Genomic DNA, 24,708 nt, shown 5'->3' with positions numbered 1-24,708 from the left:
TATGTACATCAAGGAGGTACAAACCCAATGAATTCATGAGAGCACATTCCATTAAAATGTGAAACAGACACAGAGTTGCAACACTACGGTGATGAGACAGGGGTTGAAGCTTAGTTGACAGTGCAGGACCATGTTGATGAATAAAGTCGAATTTTGCACAAAATAAAAATTAATTAAGCCTAGGACTTAATTAATGTGTTGTTAGATATTGGTAACATTTATTTGGTTTGTTGTTTATAGTAATAAAAAAAAAAAAAAAAATGCCCAACTAATTATTTTTTTTGTCTAAAATTGTTATTGATTTCAAGTTTTGGTTTTGATTTTGTTTTTTTTTTTATTTTGTTTTTGGATTTTGTTTTTTTGAATTTTGTTTTTTGGATTTTGTTTTTTAAAATTGTTTTTTGCATTTTGTTTTTCAAATTATTTTAATGTGTATTTTTTTTTATTCTGTTTCAGTCTAGAAACCAAACACAAGAACGATATGCAAGCATTTCTAATACGGCAATCATGCCAGATTTGCAGCCTTTAACAGAATATGCGTTTAGCGTTTCCGCTTGCAATAGTGTCGGCTGTTCGAATAAATCAGCGGAAGTTAATGCTTTATTGACAACAAGTAAGTAGGAATTTTCAAATAAAGCTAACCATATTACGATGATGTCACATGACTAAAAGTGGAATGAGGACGTAAATGGATGGTAAAAATCAATGCTAGTAAAACAATTAGTAACAATTACAAGAAGATGCCTCTTCAACCACTGATATCCATGACAAATAACACCCTTCCTGAGGAGTCTTCCTTCAAACTCCTCGGCCTAACATTCACAGGAAATATGAACTGGAACAAACACATTGAGGACATTAATGGATGGTAAAAATCAATGCTAGTAAAACAATTAGTAACAATTACAAGAAGATGCCTCTTCAACCACTGATATCCATGACAAATAACACCCTACCTGAGGAGTCTTCCTTCAAACTCCTCGGCCTAACATTCACAGGAAATATGAACTGGAACAAACACATTGAGGACATTACGAAGGCTGCTGCAAGGAAGGTGGGCTCCCTCTACCATGCTAAAAAACTACTCATCTGAAAGTATCCTGTGCATCTACAAGGCTACCATTTGCCCACGCATGGAGTAATGTTGCCATCTCTGGGCTAGGGCATCTACCACTAATCTCTCCCTCTTTGATAAGGTCCAAAAAGGGTCTCCAATCTAATAGGTCCCAATTTGTCAACTAGGTTCCAACACCTGTCCTATCACTACAATGTTGCATCCCTATGCCTGTTTTACAAGTATTTTAATGGAATGTGCTCCGGTGAACTTATTGCACTTGTGGGTCCCTCGACATACATATCCCCGACAAACCCATTTAGCAACAAAATCACAACCCTTCACTGTTGCAGCCCCTAAATGCCAGAAAGCTTTCTACTCTAACAGTTTCTTCCCTCGAGCAGCTAGACTTTGGAATTCCCTTCCTGGTAACTGCTTCCCTTACTGTACTGATATGCAGAAGTTCAAATCTAATGTAAACCAACATCTCGTTAATCTTTCTAAGGCATGGTCCAAATTAGTAGCCATTTACGTCCAATATAGTTGCGATATATCTTGTTTGGGGTGAAGCTGAGTAAAACAAAAAAAAAAAAAAAAGGTTACATTTTAGCAAGTATGATTGGATTGCAAAAAAGATATATTTTTTTTTAATTTTTGAGATGATGATTGATTATTTGAATTCTTTGGACTACTGTTCTCATCTTGAGTGTTATTTTTTTTTTTTTTTTTTTTACATGGAAGTCACCACTTATCAAGGACCGGAGGCCACTCGGGGATAAGGGTTATTGCGGGTACAGTAATCAATAGGATAATATCGTAGTAATCATTAGTGATGGAGATCTGATAAAGTGTCTTACTTAAGAGAGCGGTTTATCAGGAATTTGTTTATGTTGGACTTGAAGACATCCAAGTTGTAGTCAGATGGGAAACAGAGAGTTCCACAGGCGTGCACTTCTAAGAAAGAAACTTTGTTCATGGAATCTATGTTTTGATTTAGGCACAGATAAAGAGTGGGGAAAATTACTGACTGTGGTTTCAGCTAGACGGGTGTTTTTCATGAAAGATTGGCAAGGGGGGATCGGGTATCGGAGCTCGGATGAGCACTTGCCATGGAAGTAACGATAAAACAATGACAGGCTTGCAACGTCCCTTCTGTGGGAGAGAGGTTGCAGGGAAGAGAAAAGGGCATCCCCACTAAGCCATGAAGTCTATTTTGTACTCTGTCACAGTGTTTTGATCAATGTAATCTTCAACCTTCTTCAGGCGTATCTTGTTGAACTCAGGAAGCTTTCTATCGAACTCAGGGAATCTGCACGGATTTTCAAATGAAACCAGTTGTAAAAGTTACACTCTTCTGGAGGTTGAAGGTTTAATCCTTAATGCAGGCGACACCCAAAATACAATTGCGAATTACTTGGGTCTTCTAACCAGTCATGGCTGAGAGAACAAGAGCATGCTACCTCCGTGAATTAAATAAAGGATTCCATTTGAAATTCTGCGCGGATTCCCAAGTTCGACAGAAAGATTCACGAGTCTGACAAGATACACCTGAAGAAGGTTGGAGGTTACGACAACCGAAATGTTGCGAAAATAGCACTCAAAATGAGAACAGTAGTTTGGAGAATCGAAATAAATTGAAAATTAACTATTAAAACAACATTTAAACTGTAAGATTTTTTTTTATTTGAACCCTCCCAAATTTTGAAGCAGTAATTTAATTAATTTAATTTAATCAATCCATATATCCATTTTCGCAAAGATATAGTCATTTATGCAACTATATTTATATTTTTCATTTTTTTGATGATGAAATATATACCGTTCATTGGATAAAACAGGGAAGGGTAGAGCGGTGGCCCTTGATATATCTAAGGCTTTTGACAGGGTATGGCACGATGGTCTTCTAAGGAATATTAGATCATATGGAATCACTGGAAGAATTCATAATGTAATTAAATCCTTCTTAAGTAATAGAAAAATCAAAGTTGTCCTCGACGGTCGTACATCCAAACAATATGACATAAATGCGGGAGTACCTCAGGGGTCTTTCCTTGGACCTCTATTATTCCTGATATTCATAAATGACCTCTTATAAAATTGTTTCGGAGATGTGTATATTTGCCGATGACACCACTCTCTATAACAGATATGAGGGGAAAACAAATGAACACATATCCAAGGAAATGGCAGAAACACTAGAGGATGACCGCCAATCCGTAGTGGAATGGGGACAAAAATGGTTGGTCACATTCAATGCTGCTAAGACTAAGCTTGTTTCCTTCAATAACTACCACCAATAGCAATGGCCAAGAACACATTGCCTGAAAGTACTTCTTTTAAACTCCTCGGCCTAACGTTTACAGGGAATATGAACTGGAATAGATACATTGAGAGCATTGCCAAGGCTGCTGCAAGGAAGGTTGGCTCCCTCTACCGTGCTAGAAAACTACTTACGCCTGACAGTATCCTATACCTCTATAAGGCAACCATTTGCCCATGTATGGAGTACTGTTGTCACATCTGGGCTGGTGCATCTGCTGCTTGTCTCTCGCTCCTGGACAGGGTTCAAAAGAGAGTCGCCAACCTGATAGGTCCTGAACTGTCATCTAGGCTGCAGCCTCTGTCCCATCGACGAGATGTTGCATCCCTCTGCCTGTTCTACAAATACTTTAATGGTGAATGCTCTGACGAACTGCAAACACTTGTACCTCCCTGACGTAACTACCCTGACAAACCCGACAAGCTACTAAATCTCATCCCTTTACAGTAGAGATCTCTAGGTGCAAGAAAGCCTTTTACTCCAATAGTTTCTTCCCCAGAACTGCAGGTCTTTGGAACTCCCTTCCGGGATTCTGCTTTCCCAACTGCAATGATATGCAGAAGTTCAAGTGTAATGTTAACAAACATCTTTCTACTCATCTCCCTTCATAATGACTCCGCTAATTAAGTCCCTAATAGTAGCCCCCTGCTTCATAGTGGCACTGTGCCTTGTTTGGGGTGAAAATTGAATTATAAAAAAAAAGAAAATGTAAACAAAAAATAAAAAAAGAAGGAAGGAAGGAAAAGGGACAGATAGAGAGTAGTAGTAGTAGTAGTCTTGGCTTTACTACAATTGTTCTTATGTTTGTCAACGGGTTAAAGTTGTTTAGTTGTAAGAAAATAGCGACAGTATAGTTGTAATAAAGAATAGTTGCAAAACATCCCCACTCTTCCCATGTTAAATAATAATTTCGAAAATAGTAACGTTAATATTTCAATGCGCAGGTCAAAATCTGCAAAAGAAGCGATTTGTGTTTATTTGTTTACGTTGTTATGGGTTAATGTTTATGCACGCATGCACAACCGGATGTCGTAAACCGGAAAGTGGGTTACATCACTCGTTACAAGGTCATTTGAGTTTTATAATTTACTGTTATGTTTATAGAAAAATATGCTTATTCAGTTATATCTCACCCTTTATTTATACCAATCCTTTAATTTATGAAGTTTGATATAAGTACAGAGCATATACAAATAAATGACAAAAGGTCTATATTCCAAATTCCAAGATATTGTCCATCTTACCTTTTATTTCTTTCAGGATGTTAAAATGTTCAATTTTTGACAGCAATAAATCCAAAAAGTGTTCCTATTTACCTGGCTTCCTATGATGCTTTTTAACATGGCGAAAATCCATCTCATCCAAAAGGGACAAAAATAAAAATTTTCCTTCAGTGATTGAGGACAAAATAGAGAAGTCTAGTCTTAGAACATATACTACACTTTACTCTTAGCCAAAACTGGATGAGCTGTTGTTACGGTCAAGTAAATAAACTCACCCTGTTTCATAGATTTTAAAGATTAAAAATTTTTTTATTATTTTGATTGTGAACAATTTTAAAACAAACTTTTTTTTTTTATATATATTTATGCAAATAAAACATGCAAAATCATGCAATATCGATTGTAGAGGTATGTTCGTTGCCAAATTTCTGTCCGAAAACCAATTAAAAAGATTTTGTTCAAATCTTAAGACCCCTTATGTCAAATCTCGAGTCTGTAGATTGAAAATTGAGAGGGTAGTTTGGTAGAGAAATGTACACATACAGACACGCACTCACACACATACACAGACAATTTCATCTTTATAGATGTATATATTGTTGTTTGGTTTCCTTCGGAGAAAGGTGAATTTGAATAATGAGAAGAGACAAAGACACAATGGAGGAAGGTATTTTTCTTTGCCTATGCAGTACACCGACTGAATGTTGATGAACTGTTTGATTATATGTGTTTATATTTGAGGATGTGTCCTCTATAGTATCAGACCTGACGGAATGGTTAATTGTAGGTATAGACCGTTTCATACCCTCGAAAAAGTTTCAGCAAAAACCTAACAGCCAGCCATGGTTCTCTCCAGAATGTGCTGCTGCCATTGCGCACAGGAATCCCTTTTTCCACTGCTTCCAACGTAATAGATGTATGGAAACTAAAGCCGCTTTCAGGACTGCCAGCAACCATTGTAAGAAAGTAATAAAGAACGCAAGAGAGTTGTATGCTCAATCCGTTAAGTCCAAAGTAGCTGAGCAGCGGCTTGGTTCCCACCAGTTTTGGCAAATAGCAAAAAGAATCCTGAACAGAAGCGTGTGCTCCATCCCAACTATTATCAATGGACCTGAGGTAATCTCGTCAGCATCAGACAAAGCCAAACTCTTTGTCAAAAACTTTGCAGCTAATTCTACCCTTTGCGACCAAGGCCGCCAACCCCCAATATTTCCTCCTGTATCAGAAAACACGCTATGTGATATACGTATATCTGTACGTGATGTTGCCAAGCTAATCAAAAACCTTGATTCCAGTAAAGCAACTGGCCCTGACAGTATTCCAATTATAGTACTCAAAAAACTTCAACCTGAACTAGCACCCATACTTACAAAACTGTTTAAACGTTGTCTTAAGGAGAATAGTTTCCCATCTCCCTGGAAAATTTCATCAGTATGCCCTGTATTTAAGAATTCAGGTGATCGTTCATCCCCCTCTCAGTACAGGCCAATAAGTCTCCTGTGCGTCCTGAGTAAGTTGCTGGAATCTGTGTTAAATACAGAAGTAATCAACCATCTCAACAAAAATAACCTTCTTAGTGACACTCAATATGGTTTCCGTTCTGCTAGATCTACAGCAGATGTGCTTACAGTTATATCTCATAGGATTAGCAAATCTCTTGACGGAGGCAACCTTTCTAGGGCAATTGCTCTTGACATATCTAAGGCCTTTGATAGGGTATGGCATAAAGGTTTACTTCATAAGATCTGTAGCTATGGTATAGCTGGAAATGTCTTCTCAATTATTAAATCATTTCTTTCTGATAGGTTCATAAGAGTAGTAGTTGAGGGGCAAAAATCAGAAGCTCACAGTATTAATGCCGGTGTCCCTCAGGGGTCCATCCTGGGCCCAACTCTTTTCCTGATCTACATTAATGATCTTCCAAATCACATCCTTACATCATTTGTAGACATTTATGCTAACGACACTACCATTTATGGTAGCACATCTAAGGCAGTAAACGACCAAGTTCTCTCCAATTCTCTCTCCTCTGATCTTGAGCACGTAGTACAATGGGGAAAGGAGTGGCTGGTTACTTTTAATGCATCTAAAACCAAGCTTCTCTCTTTACATCATCAACATTCTGATCCACATCTGGCATCAATTGAAATGAATGGCTCTCGTCTTCAGGAGGCCTTAAGTTTTGACAAGCTTCTGGGCTTGACCGTTACTCCTGATCTTAAATGGAACACGTACATCAAATCTGTTGCCAAGGCCGCTGGAAAAATGGTGAGATCTTTCTATCGATCCGGTAGGTATCTCACTGCTGATGCAATTCTCTATCTATATAAGAGCCAGATACATCCAAGGATGGAATACTGTTGTCACGTCTGGGCAGGAGCTGCTAGAAAGGACTTGTCCTGCCTTGATAGAGTTCAAAATAGACTTCGTAGCCTCGTAGGAGATGTCCTTTTCTCTTCCCTGCAACCGCTATCTCACAGAAGAGATGTTGCGAGTTTGTCTCTGATGTATCGTTATTTTCATGGAAAGTGTTCAACTGAGCTTCAGTCTATGGTCCCCCTCGCCTAACTTTCACAGGAATCACTCGTCTAGCTGTAAACACTATCAATAATTCCCCCCCACTCTTTATCTGTGCCTTAACCTAAACATAGATTCCATGAACAAAGCTTCTTTCTTAGAACTGCACGCCTGTGGAATTGTCTTCCGTTTTCCTGCTTTCCGGCTGACTACAATATGGTTGTGTTCAAGTCTAACGTAAATAAGTTCTTGATGAGCCGTTCCATATAAGTTATCAAATTTACCAAATTTTCATTACTAATGATTACTATATTGTCCAATTTCTACTGTACACTCTTTAACCCTTATCCTTGAGTGGCCTCTTGGCCTTGATAATGTGGTGATGCCTATGTAAAAAAAAATAAATAAATAAAATAAACACCCATGCATACGTACAACACTATGTATATATCAGAATGTTAAAGAGACATCAGTTATATAGACCCCGTTTATATACCGTCGGACCATACAACAGGTAGAAGAGTAACTTATCTTGCCTTTGCTAACATTTATTTGCTATATATTTGTTTTTATTTTTATTTTACCACTTTTCTGTTCTGTTGTCTATTGTAAAACATACCCAAATTTCTCTTCCAATAACTGCGGATGAAAAGATGAAATGTAGTACGAGAACAGATATTACTGACTTATTTAAAAAAAAAAAATATGAAAATACAATTCAAAATTTACATAAATTAGGCACAAGGCCATCAAAAGAGAGTGTTGTTGGTCATAATTTGTCTTACCTCGAATCATATATTTATTCGAAGGGCCTACCTAGTCACTAAACAATCTGTTGCAAATTTTTAATTTTATTTTTATAAAAAATAGGAAAGGAAGTAATTTATATGATTCTGCTGTGGTTTTGTAAGGGTTTGGAAAAATACATACAATAGAACCTCGGGGTACAGTGGCCCTAGGATAGGGTTTTTTTTTTTCATATTACAATGTGGAATACAATGCTATTCTGGCCCCTGATTACAGTATTTGCCCCACCTTATGGTGTTATTTATAATGTTATTTGATTATATACATGTGTATTATATACTGTACTGTATTTTGTTACTAATTTTTAATGCTGTGTCCCAGGGTTCTACTACATAGACGTTTATCATTTGTTATTGTTATGTTTGCAGGTTGAACCAAATAACGTATAAGGCAATACAAATGAAGACTCAACAAACAAAGGTAGATCAATAAGAAGTGTATTAGGAAAAGTATATTTACAGTATATTTACATAATGGTTGTCAGGTAAGAGAGTCTTGGCTGGAGAACATATCTGCTCTCGGTTCGGCCTTCGGTGGCTTCTGGTTAACACACACTCAGACTAACCGAGTCTTGTTATTTATGTGTAATATTATCCACATATGTAAATGAGTGGGTGCCACCACAACAGTTATATTTGTGTGTTTGTGGAGGGAGGGGGGGGGGTACTGTAATATGGGACTTAGTGGAAACCAAATATATTTACCAGAAAAGCAAATATAATACATGAAAAATTGTCCGCATGCCATGGTAAGTGGAAGAGTTCAATATTATCTGTAAGGTTGAGAAACTCAAGAGATTTAAATACGATTTTAATTGTAAAGAAATTTATCCCCTCTCCCCTTTTGGGAATAAGGCTCATTAATTCTCTTACTAGTTTTAAATATATATGTTAATAAAAAAAAGTGTAAATAAAAACTGCAAAGAAAAAAATGTGGATTAAAAATGTAAATAAAAATGTTAATAAAAACTCATAAATAATAATGTAAATAGAAATATGTGGATAAAAAAAATGTCTATTTAAAATTGCAACTAAAAATATAAATGAAAATATGCAAATTAAATAAATAAGTAAATAAAAAAATGAAAATAAAAAATTATAAATAAAAAATGTAAGTAAAAAATATAAATAAAAATATGCAAATTAAATAAAAAATTAAATAAAAAAATAAAAATAAATAAAAAATGTAAATAAAAAATATGTATAAAAATATGCAAATTTAATAAATAAGTAAATAAAAAATGAAAATAAAAAATATAAATAAAAATATGCAAATTTAATAAATAAGTAAATAAAAAATGAAAATAAAAGAAATAAATAAAAAATGTAAATAAAAAATATAAATAAAAATATGCAAATTAAATAAATAAGTAAATAAAAAATGAAAATAAAAGAAATAAATAAAAAATGTAAATAAAAAATATAAATAAAAATATGCAAATTAAATAAATAAATAAATAAAAAATGAAAATAAAAAATATGAATAAAAATATAAATAAAAAATATAAATAAAAATATGCAAATTAAATAAATAAATAAATAAAAAATGAAAATAAAATATAAATAAAAAATATAAATAAAATATGCAAATAAAATAAATGCATAAATAAAAATATAAATAAAGAAATGTAAATAAAAATATGCGAATTAAATAAATAAATAAATGTAAATAAATACCAATCATCATCATTGATGGCTATGGTTCTCTATTTATCTCTTGCTTTAACTTGCAGTGGGGTTGTTTCTGTTTTGTTTTGCTTTTAATAATCTAAGATTCATTCATTATAGTTAAAGCATTTTTTTATATTTACCCAGGCAACACTGGGGCACAGGCCCTGCAAGTTTATTATGAATTGCTTTTTATACATCCACCTCTCTCTATTTCTCTGCATTTAATTTCAGAGCCATACGTGTTTGCTTTGGAACTATTACCGAAAGAGCATCAGTTGGAAATCAAATGGAAACTCCCGGACTTTTTGAAAGACCATATTGAATACTACATGCTAAGGGTGGTTTATGGCAATGGAGCTGTTCGTCGCTATAATAAGACCAAGGAAATAGCCAATATAACCATCCCATGTGACTCGTATGATGACGTCTTAGTGTTGGTTAATGTCACAGTTGTTATAAAATACAATAATTCTTTAATTTATGGAAGCACGATTAAAAAATTTGCAAATGTGTGCCGAAAAGGTAAGTATATTTATGGCAGTATTTTTTTTTTTTGCATGTAAACGTGTATCTCTGTCTCTCTGTCTCTCTCTCTCTCTCTCTCTCTCTCTCTCTCTCTCTCTCTCTCCTTCTTTCTCTTCATCTGCTCTCTCTCTCTTTCTCTCTCTCTCCCTCTCTCTTCATCTGCTTTCTCCCCCTCCCCCCTCTCTCTCTCTCTCTCTTCATCTGCTCTCTCTCTCTCTCTCTCTCTCTCTCTCTCTCTCTCTCTCTCTCTCTCTCTCTCTCTTCACATAGGTACGTTTTTCCTTTATTCCATTTCGATTTTTGGTTAATTCCATTTTTCACATTTTTAATTTTGTGAAATTCCGTTTTTCTCTATTTTCCTATTATTTCCATCCAATCTATTCTCTCTTTTCAGCATCTCTGCTGCTACCAGATCAAACTGTCTGAGGATTCTTCTTGACCTAAAATAAACCAAACATTGATGCTATTTTTTTTTTTCTTTTTATAAAAACTCAATCAGGTTCTGCAAAGCCAAAAATGAAAACAAAGACAACAATTTTCCTCTACAAAATAACCAAACTAAACACCATTAATAAATATTTGAAGATCTAAACAACTTGAAGCATAAAAACTTTTACAAAAACTGACTGAACTCAAAAAGGGTTCATATGCCATGAAACAAAACAACCAATCAATCTTTCTCCCCCGCCCCTCTCATTTTTCCCATTTTTACTTTTGTGAAACTCTGTTTTTTTTTTCTATTTTTCTAGTATTTCATCCAATCTAGATCACGTAGTGCAATGTGAGAAAAAACAGCTTCTTAACACCTCTCAAATCAAATTTCTTTTCTTTCACCACCAACACTCAGATCCTCATTTTTACTTCAGTGGAATTGAATGTTCTTCTCATTGGTGGAGTCATTCTTCTAGTTGTTGCTGAGCAGAAGGCTAAAGCACATAGTATCAATGTCGGCATATGTCAACAATCTATTCTGGGCCCAACTCTCTCCCTGATTTTCATTAATGATCTTCCAAATCATATTCTAACATCTATGATGATAACAAAATAATTGTCTATGACAGCACTTCAAAGAGCATTGTCGATTCTCTTTCTGTCTTCTAATCTGGAAAATGTGATGAAATGGAAAAAGTGGATTTTTACTTTTAATACATCTAAAATGAAGCCTCTTTCATTTCACCACCAATGCTCAGATCCTTACTTGGCTCCAGTTCAAATGACTCTCTTTGGGGAAGCTCCTTGTTTTGATTAACTTCTAGGACTGACATACATTCCATATCTTAAATGAAAAACTTGTATCCAGTCTGTTGCTAGAGTTGCTGAAAAAATAGTTAAATCAAGAAAGTACTAGACAATCCTTTATCTGTTTAATAATAGAAAGTTGTATCCTAAAATGGGATACTGCTGTCACATCTGGAGAAGTACCACTCAGAGCACTCATTCTTGTCACGACAGAGTTCAAAATTGACTTCACAGTCTAGTGGGAGCTGATCTTTTCTAATCTCTGCAATCACTTTCTCACAGAAAAATTATTGTAAAAAAAACTAATTTTCCCTTGTGTTTTTGTTTGTTGTCTTTGTTCCAATCTCTTGCTGAAAAAAAAAATGATTAGATCTATAGGAGAATAATTTCTTAAATAAACACAATAATTGCTTAAATAAACACAATATTTGCTTAAATAAACACATTTCTTTTAACAAAACAAAGGGTTTATTTAGAAAAGGGGAGATTGTATCTCAGACTGGAGAGAAAGAAAGAAAGTATAAATGTCCGTTTTAAGGTGTCGACTGCCATCAGACTGCAGTCGTCAGCAAGTAGCAGTGAGAGGAGTGAGTGAGAGAGGTCTGTATAGGTCGCTTGCTGGCGTCCCTCTGGCGATAGCAGCTGAGATCCCAAAGGGCTAAAAATAGTTCTTAAGGGGACAGCTCAAATCAATGCACCCTGCCAACTGATTGGTCAGTGCGGCCAAATCACTTTGACACCGGGCATTGATCCGCTTACAGTAAATAGTTTGTTAACTGCTACAGATCTTTCTATCACTCAAGAAAGTACTTAACAATCTTTTACCTATAAGATCCCACATTATTAAGCAACTGACCTCTCTTTCAATTAGTGAATGTGAAGATTTCTGGAGTGTCGAGTCTTCTGATAGTCATTCTTCTAGTTGTTGATGAGTATATAGTATCAATGTCCCGCATTACCTCAAGTACTAAGTTTTGCTAAATTGGCCAAAGATATTCAGTTTTCAGAAAAGATTTACCTCCCTTTTGTTACAATAAGAATTTTCCGGTTTTTGCAAAACTTAATTTTCACTGATTGTTTTTGAAAACTGTTTTCATTAATAGTTACTTTTCTACCTTACTGTTTTTCGTAATTTTTGGATATTTTCATTACTGTAGTAGATAACATTGGTTTCACTTGAAATTCAATATTCTGATTTTCAAATTTTGCTACAATAACGAAGAATAACCCTGATTTGTCCTTTAGACAACCTTTATGCTGAGCATGCTCAGTGCTTTCAGCAAATTCCCCAATTTAATTTATTGGGTTTTGTCATATTTCACATTGCAAATTCATCTAATCATGAATTTAGCATTGTGCTGCAGTCAGATAAGAGAAGACTTGGTGAGAATTCAGTATTGCTCCATATGTAGAGAGGGACAACTCAATAGGCATCTCCTGTCTCTGTGATAATAATAATTCACTAGCGGGACCTGTGGAAATTCCACAGGGGACTCATTCATATGTAATATATTGATGTTGGCATTCTGTAGATGTTCAGCGTAAATGGAGACGCTCTGATATTATTGTAGCTCTTTTGTTAAAACTGTAAAAATATTTATCTAAGCTAACAGGGACGTAAAGTACACTTAAATATGATATTTTAATTCTTGCAGATTTTGTATATATTATTATAGAGTTAATGTTCTATCGATTTTCATATATTATAAAGTTGTGGTTTCAAAAATAAAAAAATATATCCATATGACTTGGGTGTATCAGCTTGAATCGAAACTGAAACCAAAACTTATCAAAAAAAAAAAAAATATATATATATATATATATATATATTGAGTTCATTCAGCTATAATCGAAACCAAAACCAAAACTTATGAAGAATTCTTGGTAAAATTATTTATTATAAGAAGTGGCCATCCATAACAATTAAAAGACAGTCACTCAGATGTAAGCGTGACACACAAAATAACACACATACTATCCTATTAATACATAGATTATTTTGAGCTCTTTATATCAAGTAGCTTCATGCCTTGTCTAGTGCGACTGCCATAAAAAACAAAAAACAAAAAGAAATTATCGTTAGTCAACCAGGAGAGGGCTAAGTGATAAGTTTAATAGAATTATGTGACAGATGAAATGACTGAGATTTTTCTCAGCTATGTTAAGGTCGCCCTTTGTTTGTTTGGCCCACCTACGAATGAAGAGTGTCAAAATCTTCTTTAAACAAAGGGAGGAAAGTACAATCATAGAATGTTAATCTATGTGAGCTCATAAACGTTTGTTTTTCTATATAATTTATTAACATAAAATACATCTTAAAGTATCGCTTAGTTCTGGGATTAAGTTATATTTGAAAAAAAAAACAAAAAAAAACTGTTTTAATGTTCTGATTAGTCGTAATTTATAATTAACTGTACAAATCACTCATTTATGTATTTCTCTCATTCTTTTCCATAAACCGTTCAGATGATTCCGATGATCGGGTAATCCTCATACAGTATAAGTACCTCAAAATGTCCACCATAATTAGAAATACCATTAATTATTTTTAAAAGTTTCAATAAAATCATCTTTCGTTATTATTCTCTCGAGTAAAGTAGTTAATTCTAATTTTCAATCTTTCCTTGCACTCTTCTTTGTACTTTTCTTTGACATGCAGAAGTTCAAGTGTAATGTAGACAGACATCTTGCTGCTCAACTCCCTACATAGTATCTCTACAATTTATGTCCCAGATAGTAGTCCCCTACATCAAAGTGGCACTTGCTTTGTTTGGGGTGAAAATGCAAAAAAAAAAAAAAAAACTAAGAAAAGAAGAAGCAGAATATTATCAGGTTGACAAGAAAGTTCTTGTGGTTTTTAACTTTTTAATTCAGATGAACATATCTCGGCTCAAACAAAAATTTATTGATCAAAATAAGCACCATCAGAATCAACACACTTTTTGCCAACGCAAAACATGTGTATTTATGTCAGTAACGTAAAAATCTTGCGTTCTGGTAGCGATGAAGCCGCTGAAGATGATTTTGATATCGCTTAGGTTTTTTAAGCATTTCTCATGCAGAAAGTTGTCGAGATGCTTGAAAAAGTGGTATTCAGTAGGTGAAAGGTCTAGAGAGTACGGTGGATGAGGCAATTTCATAGCTCAATTCCTTCAACTTCTTCAAATTAACAACATGCAGTCGGCATTGTTTCATCCATTTGTTAACAGTACTTTTCCATCGTAATGGTTTCATCTGCATTCAAAAAAGTAATGGATGAGACCAGTTGCAGACCACCAAACAGTCAGCATTACCTTTTTTTGGTACAACTTTGGCTTCAGGAAGTGTCATGGATCTCCATCGGCATCTAACTACTGAGCTTAGCATTGCCCATTGTTGGTCGTTCTTGTTGCATAAAAGAAAGGAAGATGACACTTCACAACAGCATTTCTTTTGATGGTTGTTCAATTCGTGAGGCAGACATTTATCAAGTTTTTTTTTTTTGTCTTTCCAATCTCTCAAGTGGTTGGAAATCGTTGTATTTATTATATCTAATTCAGAAGCAAGTTCTCAAACAGTTGTGCATGGATTGGCTTTAACTAAGGCTTTAATTAATCATTGTCAACATCTGATGACCAACCACTATGCTCATTATCTTCAGGACTCATTGCTGCCATGAAATTTCTTAAACCACCATTGTACTTTGCATTCAGTAGTGGTTCCTGGTTCCAAACGTTTCATTAATATCGCAAGCTGTTTCAGCAACTTTTTGACCTAGCTTGAATTGAAATAAGAAAATTGTGTGGATTTACTTTTTTTCCATCTTGTATTCAACGTTCTGAAAAAGAAGACGTAATTGTTTTAAAACGATTGTAATTTAAACAATTAAATAGAGTGAAAAACGCTCTTTTGAAATCAAAATTTAAAATTCCGCAAGAACCTTTTTGTCAACATAATACATAGATGATGATGATAATAATAATAATAATAATAATAATAATAATAATAATAATAATAATACAAACAAACCAGTAGCAGTACTTAAAAATGGAAATCATAAAATCCTTTGGGACATGGAGGTACAAACAGATAAACTCATCCAAGCAAGGAGACCAGATATAATAGTTAACAAGAAGGAAAAATTCTGCTTGAGCGTAAATTTTGCCGTCCCAGCTGACCACAGTGTGAATATCAAGGGGACAGAGAAACAAATACACGGAACTGGTCAGAGAAGTAAAAGGAAGATGAACAAAGTCGAGATAACACCAATAATCGGAGGAGCACTTGAAACAATCTTGAAAAGTTTTGAAAAAAAGGATGATAGAAATTGGTATCAAAGGAAAGACACAATGGATGCAATAATGAAAACAGCTGCTTTCATCTTGAATGTTAGTTTTACGTTTCAGTCGATGCAACCTCCAACCTTCTTAAGGTGTATCTTACTGAACTTGCGAATTGTTCTGTTGAACTGTGGAATCTGCACGCAATTTCAAATGGAATCCTTTATTTAATCCACGGGGGTAATATGATCTCGTTCTGTCAGCCATGACTGGGTAGAGGTCATTTGTAATTGTATTTTTTTTGTGTCACCTGCATTGATCAATCCTCATCTCAAAAAATCAGAAACTGGGATATTACTTATGATCAACCCTGACCGATTGTCTTACTGACAGTTGCACAAAACAATGTAATCAAAACAAACTACATAAGAGCAACATTCAAATATCCAATCGGACCACATGCAACGTATTGGAATCCTCTGGAAATTTATTACCGTTCAAATTCTAACAGAAACCAATTGCCATTATCATTAAGTTCTCAATGGTAAACGACTTGTGAGATTGGTTGATTGTTTTGTTTTGCGACATATTAACCCTTTTCAGGTTATTTAATGCCGAATTCGGTCACTTTGGTAAAAGTTTTGATGCCTCAAGTTCTTTATATCTTCAAATATTTATTCATGGCGTTTGGATTGGTTGTTTTGTAGAGAAAAATTGATGTTTTTTTTTTTTTTTTTTCATTTCCCTTTGCAAAACTCAGTGTTTGGTGCATTTGGGATGAGGGAGCCATTATTTTCAGGTAGACTGATCAGGTAGCGTGAGGCTGTTTGTGATAATTCAAAATGATTTGTAATGGTTATCAAAAGCAGCGAAAAATGCTGGAAACACGAGGAGACTGATTGTCACTCAGTCTCCAGGGAACACCAACATTTAGCGATCAAGTGAGAGTAGATTATAAGAACTATTATTATCGTATTATTTATTTGATCTTTTTTAGATAAATCAGATTTGGTGTGGATCGTTTTGCTAGCCGTTTTGGGCCTTCTTCCTTTCGTCATCTGCTGCGGACATTATGTGTGAGTATCTATTATTATACCAAAGCTGACTTAATCAACATTTGTTTCCTGGAGGCTTTTCCCCTATATATTTTAACTAGTAGGGGTACCCGGCATTGCCCGGGTGTGTTGCGGTGGTGTAGTAATGGGAATAAAAAGCAGCCCGGTGTGGCTGGGGGGTGGGGGATGAGAAACAACAGGGTGGAGAGAGGTGTTAAAAAAAAAAGTGGTAGTAGGCTGGAACCCATAACGCGAAGGAGGAAAAATTTGACGGAGTACAAAATAGACTTCGTGGCTTGGTGGGGGATGACCTTTTCTCTTCCCTGCAACCTCTCTCCCACAGAAGAGACGTTGCAAGCCTGTCTCTGTTTTATCGTTACTTCCATGGCAAGTGCTCGTCTGAGCTCCATTCTCTGCCCCCCCCCCGCCAATCTTTCACGAAAAACACCCGACTAGCTGAAACCACTGTCAATAATTTTCCCCACTCTTTATCCGTGCCTAAATCAAAACATAGATTCCATGAACAAAGCTTCTTTCTTAAAGTGCACGCCTATAGAACTCTTTTCCGTTTGCCTGTTTCCCACCTGACTACAACTTGGATGTCTTCAAGTCCAACACAAACAAATTCCTGATGAACCGCCCCCTTAAGTAATGACACCTTATCAAATCCCCAATACTAACTATTACTACGATACTATCCCACTGATTAGTGTACAACACACAATAACCCTTATCCCCGAGTGGCTCCTGGGCCTTGATAAGTGGTAGTAGGCAGGCAGGCTCAAACCCATAACGCGAAGGAGGGAAAGGAGGTAAAAAAAAACGTAACGCGTTAGCTGATGTCGCCATCACGCAAGTGGAAGTTGCGTGCATCGAATTTAAGCACAGTCAATCGAACGTACGATGATTTAAATGCTTTGCTGCTTTTTCGAACAGTTTCACTTTATTCAAAAAGAAATTAAAAAAAAAAAGGTGGGAATTTTGTATAACTCAATCCAAAAATAGTGTCCGTTTGCGAATCTCAGATGTTATGATCTCGGAAGTATAGGAAAAATTCTCGCAAAATTTAACCAACAGCGGAACCCCGGCCTGAAAAGCCTTTCGCGGACATACACAAACACTCACACCCATTTTGCTTTTTATTTATGTAGAAGACTAGCGGGAGTGCCCAGCGTTGCCCGGATGTTTGTAGGTGTGTGAAAAAATTTTTAAAAAGTGTTAGTAGGCAGGCAGGCTAGAACCCGTGATGCGAAGGCGGAAAAGAAAGAAAAGCTGAGAGTTTATTGCTGCGTCATGATGCGAGCGGAAATGTAAAACGTTCAAATTTAGTGATGTCAACTATAGCGGATAGCGAAATGAAATCATGCACTTAAGTCTGGTTTCTGTCGTATTTGAAAACCAGCTCTCCCCAAAAAAGGAGGACCTCTGGCAGTGTCTTAATGAATAGCAATTGTCTGATATGAAGAGTTTCCCTCACATTGATCAAAGCTAATCACCTTCAAAACGTGCCACAACCAGGAAGGCCAGGCTGTTGGATTTGCTTCAATCAGTTTCTCTTTTTTTAAACGAAAAAGACGAACAAACACTGGAAACCAGAGAATTTTTTAAAAGTCAATCGATAGATAAAGAAAACGTCCGTTTTCGAATCGTAGATATTATAATCTAGAAAGTATAAGGAAAGTTCTCCAAAAAGCATCAATAAGCCCCACCAAAAAAGCCTTTTGCAGATATACAAAAATGCGCGCAGCCATTTTGCCTTTTATATTATAGATTACACAAATTCTAACATGTTCTTTAGTTCTGCAATTGAGTTATGTCTCAAAAATTTTTTCATTCTTTAATTAACCATAATCAGTATTTAACTAAAGCGTCTAACTTTCTTCAGGTGTATCTTACTGAACTTGGGAATTTTTCTATTGAAGTGTGGAATCTGCACACAATTTCTCTCTTTTAACTATCTATGTATTTATCTCAGTCTCTCTATGTGTTGATTCTGTGAAATATTCAGACCATGTATATTAAAATGTCATTTTACAAAAAATAGGTCCACCTGACATCAGAATACACCTGGAAACAACATAACATGATCAATTGTCAAAAATAATCCAGACTGCATGGGCAAACAAAAAAAACAAATATGTTGGATTGTCATTCATTGAAAAACCTGTTGCAGAATAAAATACCCTAGGGAACATCACTACATTGATAGTGCCGTCCCATGAAGACGTTTCAGGTGGTCACAAATCTATTATATAAATCTCACCTACCAGGACTTGTGTGTAACAGCGAACCATCTGAAACTCAAAATGGCTTACACTTCTAGACAAATCTATTATATAAATCTCACCTGTCTGTTTAAATGTATGTATGTTTGTATGTCTGCCTAAAATTTTCGACAGAGGCGACGGATTTTCACAACATCAGTATCGTTTCGAAGCTAGACCCTTCAGACAACAAATATCAAAAAAATTGGCCAAAAGCATTAATTCCTTCACCCTCAACTGAGCACTTTTCTACAGGGAGGGGTTGCTTTTTTCACCAATATTTTCGAAAGTCATCCCCTCTTTCCAATTGTCTAGCCTTAATTTAAGCCTACATCACTTCCAGTTTGGCGATAGATGCAACAGCAAACATGTCACATTTTTTTTCACATACTTTTCCTCCTTTGCGGTATGGGTTCAAGCCTGCCGATCTACTACCACCTTTTTTTTTTTTTTTGCTCAACACACACCTCCAAACACCCGGTTAACACTGGGCACCCAGGCTAGTTATTATATATTTATTAATATAGAGTCAATTATTTCATATTATATTGTACCCAATATATATAGTCATGATTTAAAAAGTAAAAAAAAAAAAAAAAATGATTTGAGCGCCATCAGCTAGAATCGAAACCAAAACATAAAACATAGTTTCATGATTGAAACTATTTTTACAAATTAAGCAAAAATCAAATTTTATTTGAACTCAATTTGGTTGAACTGTGGAATTCCTATTTACAATGCCTCCCCACGGGACAAAGTTAGACACCAGGGTCGTTTTTTAACATGGAGAAAAGGAACAAAAATTAAAATTGTCTCAGTCGTGAAGGATTTCTCCTCCACTGACAGAGAACAAGAAATTGAAGTGCAGCATCTGAAGAACAGATACTACACTTTGAGGTATTTATTTGCTCCCCCACTGAGCAAATTAGGCACAAGGCCGATTTTTAAAGTGAGGAGTGAAGGGGAAATGGGGACCAACTCCCCGGGGAGTAGGGGAGCTGGATAGTGGCAATTGGTATGAAGGGTTGCCCCTTCATTGACCAAGGTCTTATATGTAGGGTCACCCCCACATATGGTCTTTGCTTGCAGTATCTGCCGGAACAGATACTACACTTTGAGATATTAAATCTTTATTCCTTGTCCTGAAGGATTTGAAACTGTTTATTAAACACTAGAAGTTGTACTCGGCGTAGCCGGTATTAGACGTAACTTCTTACATAACTTATTTTAATTAATTCAGAATTTTTTATTTATTATAAACAGAAATACTGCAGGTAGTAAACATAAATAACATTACGTTTAATACCTACTTTTAACAATTCCCTAAAAAAATGACGTAAAAAAAAAAATCAGAAAGAAACTGAGACATGTGCATGCGAATATTATGTTTTTTCTAAACATTTCACTTCATGTAAGTAAAAAAAAAATACTCCAGCTGAGGTCAAAACCAAAACCTAAAGACAGTGAGCCAAGTATGATAACCAATGGGCCAGCTTGCCACGATCTTTAAAAAGTGTTTTCAAACCTTGTGAAACAGTTGACAAATCGATAAAAATCTGATGACTCCCAAGTAGCAATTTTTCAATTTTGACCCCTTGGCAGTCCTTTTTTCCAGATGAAAACGATTAAAAAGTTTTTCACATGTCTGAATACTCTATATACCAATTGTCATGTATAGGTTGAGAAGTGTCCTCTCTCTCTCTCACACACACACACACACACACCCACACACACACACACATTCTCACTTTTATAGATATATTAGCAGGCCGCCTGGCGTTACCCAGTCATAAAATGTAAATATTATATTTTAATGCATACAGAAGTTGAGACATGTGCATGCAAATATTGTTTTTTTTTTTAAATCATTCATTTCCTTTAAGTACAAAAACAAGAAAAAATACTTGAGCTGAGATCGAAATCAAGACCTAAAGACAGTCAAGTACGATAACCATTAAACCAGCTTGACACAATTTTTAAAATGTGTTTTCAAACTACTTATTTTTAACATAACTAATCTGTAATATGAACTATTCACACATTCGTGAAACAGTTAGCAAACATAAAAAATTTGATCACTCCCACATAGCAATTTTTCAGTTTGGACCTCCTAGCAGGCCTTTTTTCCGAATGAAAACAGATTAAAAAGTTTTCCACATGTCTGAATAAACTACAGTAGAACCCCAGGATATGGTGGCCCTAGGATACGTTTTTTTTTTTTTTTTCAAGTTATAATGTGGAATACAATGTTTTTCTGGCCCCTGATTATGGTATTTGCCTCTGGTTATGGTGTTATTTATAATGATTATATACATGTGTATTATATACTGTACTGTATTTCGTTACTAATTTTACTGGGGTTCTACTGTATATACCAAATTTTAATTATATAGATTCAAAATTCGTTGAGTATATGTTGTACATTTAAAAGAGAGACGGGGACATATAATATAGAATTGGCGATGATGAGAGAAACATTTATAACATGAGAATGAGATGATGATGGGAATTCATTATTGAATGAATGTTTATTACTGTTCTTTTACATTAGAGGGGACGATGATTACGTATGATTGAGGAGGGGGACACATTACTTGGAAGGGGGTCATACAAAGTTTATATTAAGATGATTAACACATTACCTTCAATTGTTGAATAATGACACGAAGACAAACAGTTACTCTCTCTGACTAGCAGACTCAACTGTTCTGCTTCCTCTGCTCGACTGCCGACTCCCCTGATCTGACTAAAAACTAGCTCCTATATTGAGAAATTCCCTTTCTGCTGTGACGTCAGATGTGTGGTTCCAAAACGTGACCAACTCACGTGTCTAAAGCACATGTTTGTCCAAAACACACTTCTGCAAACAAAGAATTCTCAACTAACCTATTTTTACAATATATTTTTAATTTGTATTGTTCATTCTTTCTAGCTGACCTTTTTAATTCAGTTTTTATAAAAGAATGAACAATTAATTCTTTTTACAATACAAACAATATCTAACTATTTTATATGGAACTAGCATGGGTGCCCGGTGTTGCCCAGGTATTTGGAGGTGTATGTTGAGCAAAAAAAAAAAAAAAAAAAAAGCAGTCAATTTTTTTAACTTTGACCCCTATTATGACCTCCTAAAATTTATTGTTTTGGGCTCAAATCAAGTTATTAAGTTAGATCCATATCCAAGGAGCCTATAGCTAAAATTTCAAGTGTTTAGACCCCAAATTGTCGGAGGAGTTTGGTAGAGTTCTCAAAGGTCAAATCGTTGAACTTTGACCCCTTAATCGCCAAATTTCTTGCCGAAAACCGATCACATCGATTTTCCCAAATCTCAGTACCTTGTATATCAAATTTTGAGTCTGTAGACTAAAAATTGACAGAGTTATTGCGTAGGGAAATGTACACACACAGACAGACACTTTCACTTTTATAGATATATAGATTTAACAATAGCGAAATTCTAACATTCCAATTTCTGAATCTATTTCTTAACCTTGCTTACAGAGTTCGAATCTCGGCTTATCCTAATCTCATTTTTCACTTATCTAATGTTATTCTTACTTACAATGTTTTGATGGACAGGATGCATGGATGGTCCACAGAGTTTTCTAATTATATAGATAAATTAAAATGGAAGTTGGTTGGCAATTTGAGTCCAAGGATAATTGCCTGTAAAATATCTTTATATGTCTCGGAGTGTTCTTAGATAGGTTTTGTATTGGAATGCGCGTTTGTATTACTGTACACATAGATTCGAAAAAGTTGTCAAAAAACAAATATATAACAAATAAATGTTATCAAAGGCAAGATAAGTTACTTTTCTACCAAACTGGATATATTTTTTGTGTTTTTATTCAATGTAACATGTTTATTCCGCTTGAAAACCATACAGTGTTTACCGATGTATTGGAACATTCAAGATGGCATCTTATTCTCTCTTTAACACGATAAGTGTGGGAAAAGATATTATAAATAAAAAACCGGATAAAATACTGCTAAAAACTCGCTCAATATATGTTACCGTGACATAGGTTGACATATATTCGGCGGGTTTTTAATAGTATTTTGTATAGCTTTTTATTTATAACACCTTTTTCCATACTTACGGTGTTAAAGAGGGTGTGAGACGCCATCTTGAATTTTCGAATACATTGGTAAACACTGTATGTTTTTTGAGCTGAATAAATATGTTACATTGAATAAAAACACAAAAAATATATCCAGTTTGGCAGAAAAGTAACTTATCTTGCCTTTGATAACATTTATTTGTTATATATTTGTTTTTTGACAACTTTTTCGAATCTATGTGTACAGTAATACAAACCCTGGAATGCTTCTGATCAGTATCAAAAATCGATAATCGAAAAAAAAAATCTGATTAAAGAAGAAACAGTCCGATTTTAACTAAAGTTAACGCCCTTATACAGCCTAACATCATAACTGCATTAGAGAAGTTTTATCCTTGCGCAAGTAGAAAGGCTCAGTATATAAAATCAACAGTAGGTTCTTTGATAAGACAGGGGTGTGTTAGAAAGGAATGTTTCTGCTTAGAGCACAATTGAACCATGATAATTGACTTTTGCATTTTAAACTTAAATTTAAGCCATTATATAAAAATAATTTTATCAAATCAACAGTAGGTTCTCCGCAGTGCAATATAGATGACAATATATTTTTGGATTAAGTCAGAGAGGCATGTGAAGCTTTCTCCCGGTACACTGCGGTGGGTCCCCAACCAGAGTAGGCAATCAATCAATTTGATTGAAAAATGGGTGATTTCACTGATTTCGATAATGATAAATGCATTGGAAGTGTGGAAAATTTGTTGATTCTCATTCAATCCCTGGCAATGTCGGGTCTCCCTGCAAGTATATATATTATTATTATCTATATTGTGTGCGTAAATGATGTTTTATTTTTCTTCAAGCAATGGAGTGTTTAGCTAATGGAGTTTTGGATGAATTTCTTTTATTCTAATTAGTGATGGGAAGATTCCAGTATTTTTCCCAATTCCGATACAATTACCGATTCCGTACTAAATTCCTGATTCCGATACAATTACTGATTCCAATTCTTTATAAATCTCTAAATATTTAAATATAAAATGGTTATTTTGTCACAATTACCGTTAAAAACACATCTTAAATGTACCTATATTTTCTCAAACGTAAAAACCACACTTGTGAGGGGGGGGGTGATCTAGAGATTTTAGTCTTATTTGAAGTTTAAATCAATAAATATTTATTATTCTATTATTACTACCAGCAGTGGAAGATTTTTCTTAAACCAAAATCAAATAAAAAAGATAATTTAAGGAATTGGTTTTGGCATCGGAAAACAGACTCAAATTTTTTCGATTCCGATACCGCAAAAAGCTCCGATTTTTCCGATTCCCAATTCCGATTAATCGTCCTAACCCTAATTCTAATAATTTTTTTTTCAAACCAGTTCCGAAATTCTTGTCTATTCCCATATGACTTGTATGTTGCAATCTATATTCATGTATGAAGATTCTCTGACCTTTCTTTTTTTAGGGAACACACAAACATCACACAACACAAACACACATCCACATAGAAATTGTGTTTTATATATAGACTGGGTGGTGGGATTGCTCGTTCGTTAAATATAGTTAAATATGATATTTTAATTTATGGAGATTTTGGTGGGTGTGCGTAAGAAAGTTGAGAATTCTTAAAGATAGGAGAGAGAAACCCTTTATTAAAAGAAAACAAAAATGCCGGTGGTGGACGTGAACTTGGAAAAGTTAAGTTCGTA

At 34.9% G+C, this 24,708-nt stretch overlaps 1 protein-coding gene across 3 annotated transcripts in view; it reads left to right on the top strand.

The window, feature by feature from the left end:
* LOC145296883 (uncharacterized) overlaps positions 1 to 24,708 on the top strand; it is a 155,270-nt gene that overhangs the window by 111,215 nt on the left and 19,347 nt on the right. For all 3 annotated transcript variants that reach the window (XM_080143028.1, XM_080143027.1, XM_080143029.1), the window contains 3 exons: positions 457 to 613; positions 9,823 to 10,113; positions 16,612 to 16,690. In XM_080143028.1, coding sequence (XP_079999154.1) covers positions 457 to 613; positions 9,823 to 10,113; positions 16,612 to 16,690 — 527 coding nt within the window. The remainder of the gene's footprint in view (positions 1 to 456; positions 614 to 9,822; positions 10,114 to 16,611; positions 16,691 to 24,708) is intronic.

The sequence above is a fragment of the Euprymna scolopes genome, chromosome 17, assembly GCF_053919585.1.
Source record: "Euprymna scolopes isolate OS-2025 chromosome 17, ASM5391958v1, whole genome shotgun sequence".
Taxonomy (NCBI): domain Eukaryota; kingdom Metazoa; phylum Mollusca; class Cephalopoda; order Sepiida; family Sepiolidae; genus Euprymna; species Euprymna scolopes.
Note: the sequence above shows the minus strand (reverse complement) of the source record. Positions and strands in the feature narration are given on the sequence as shown.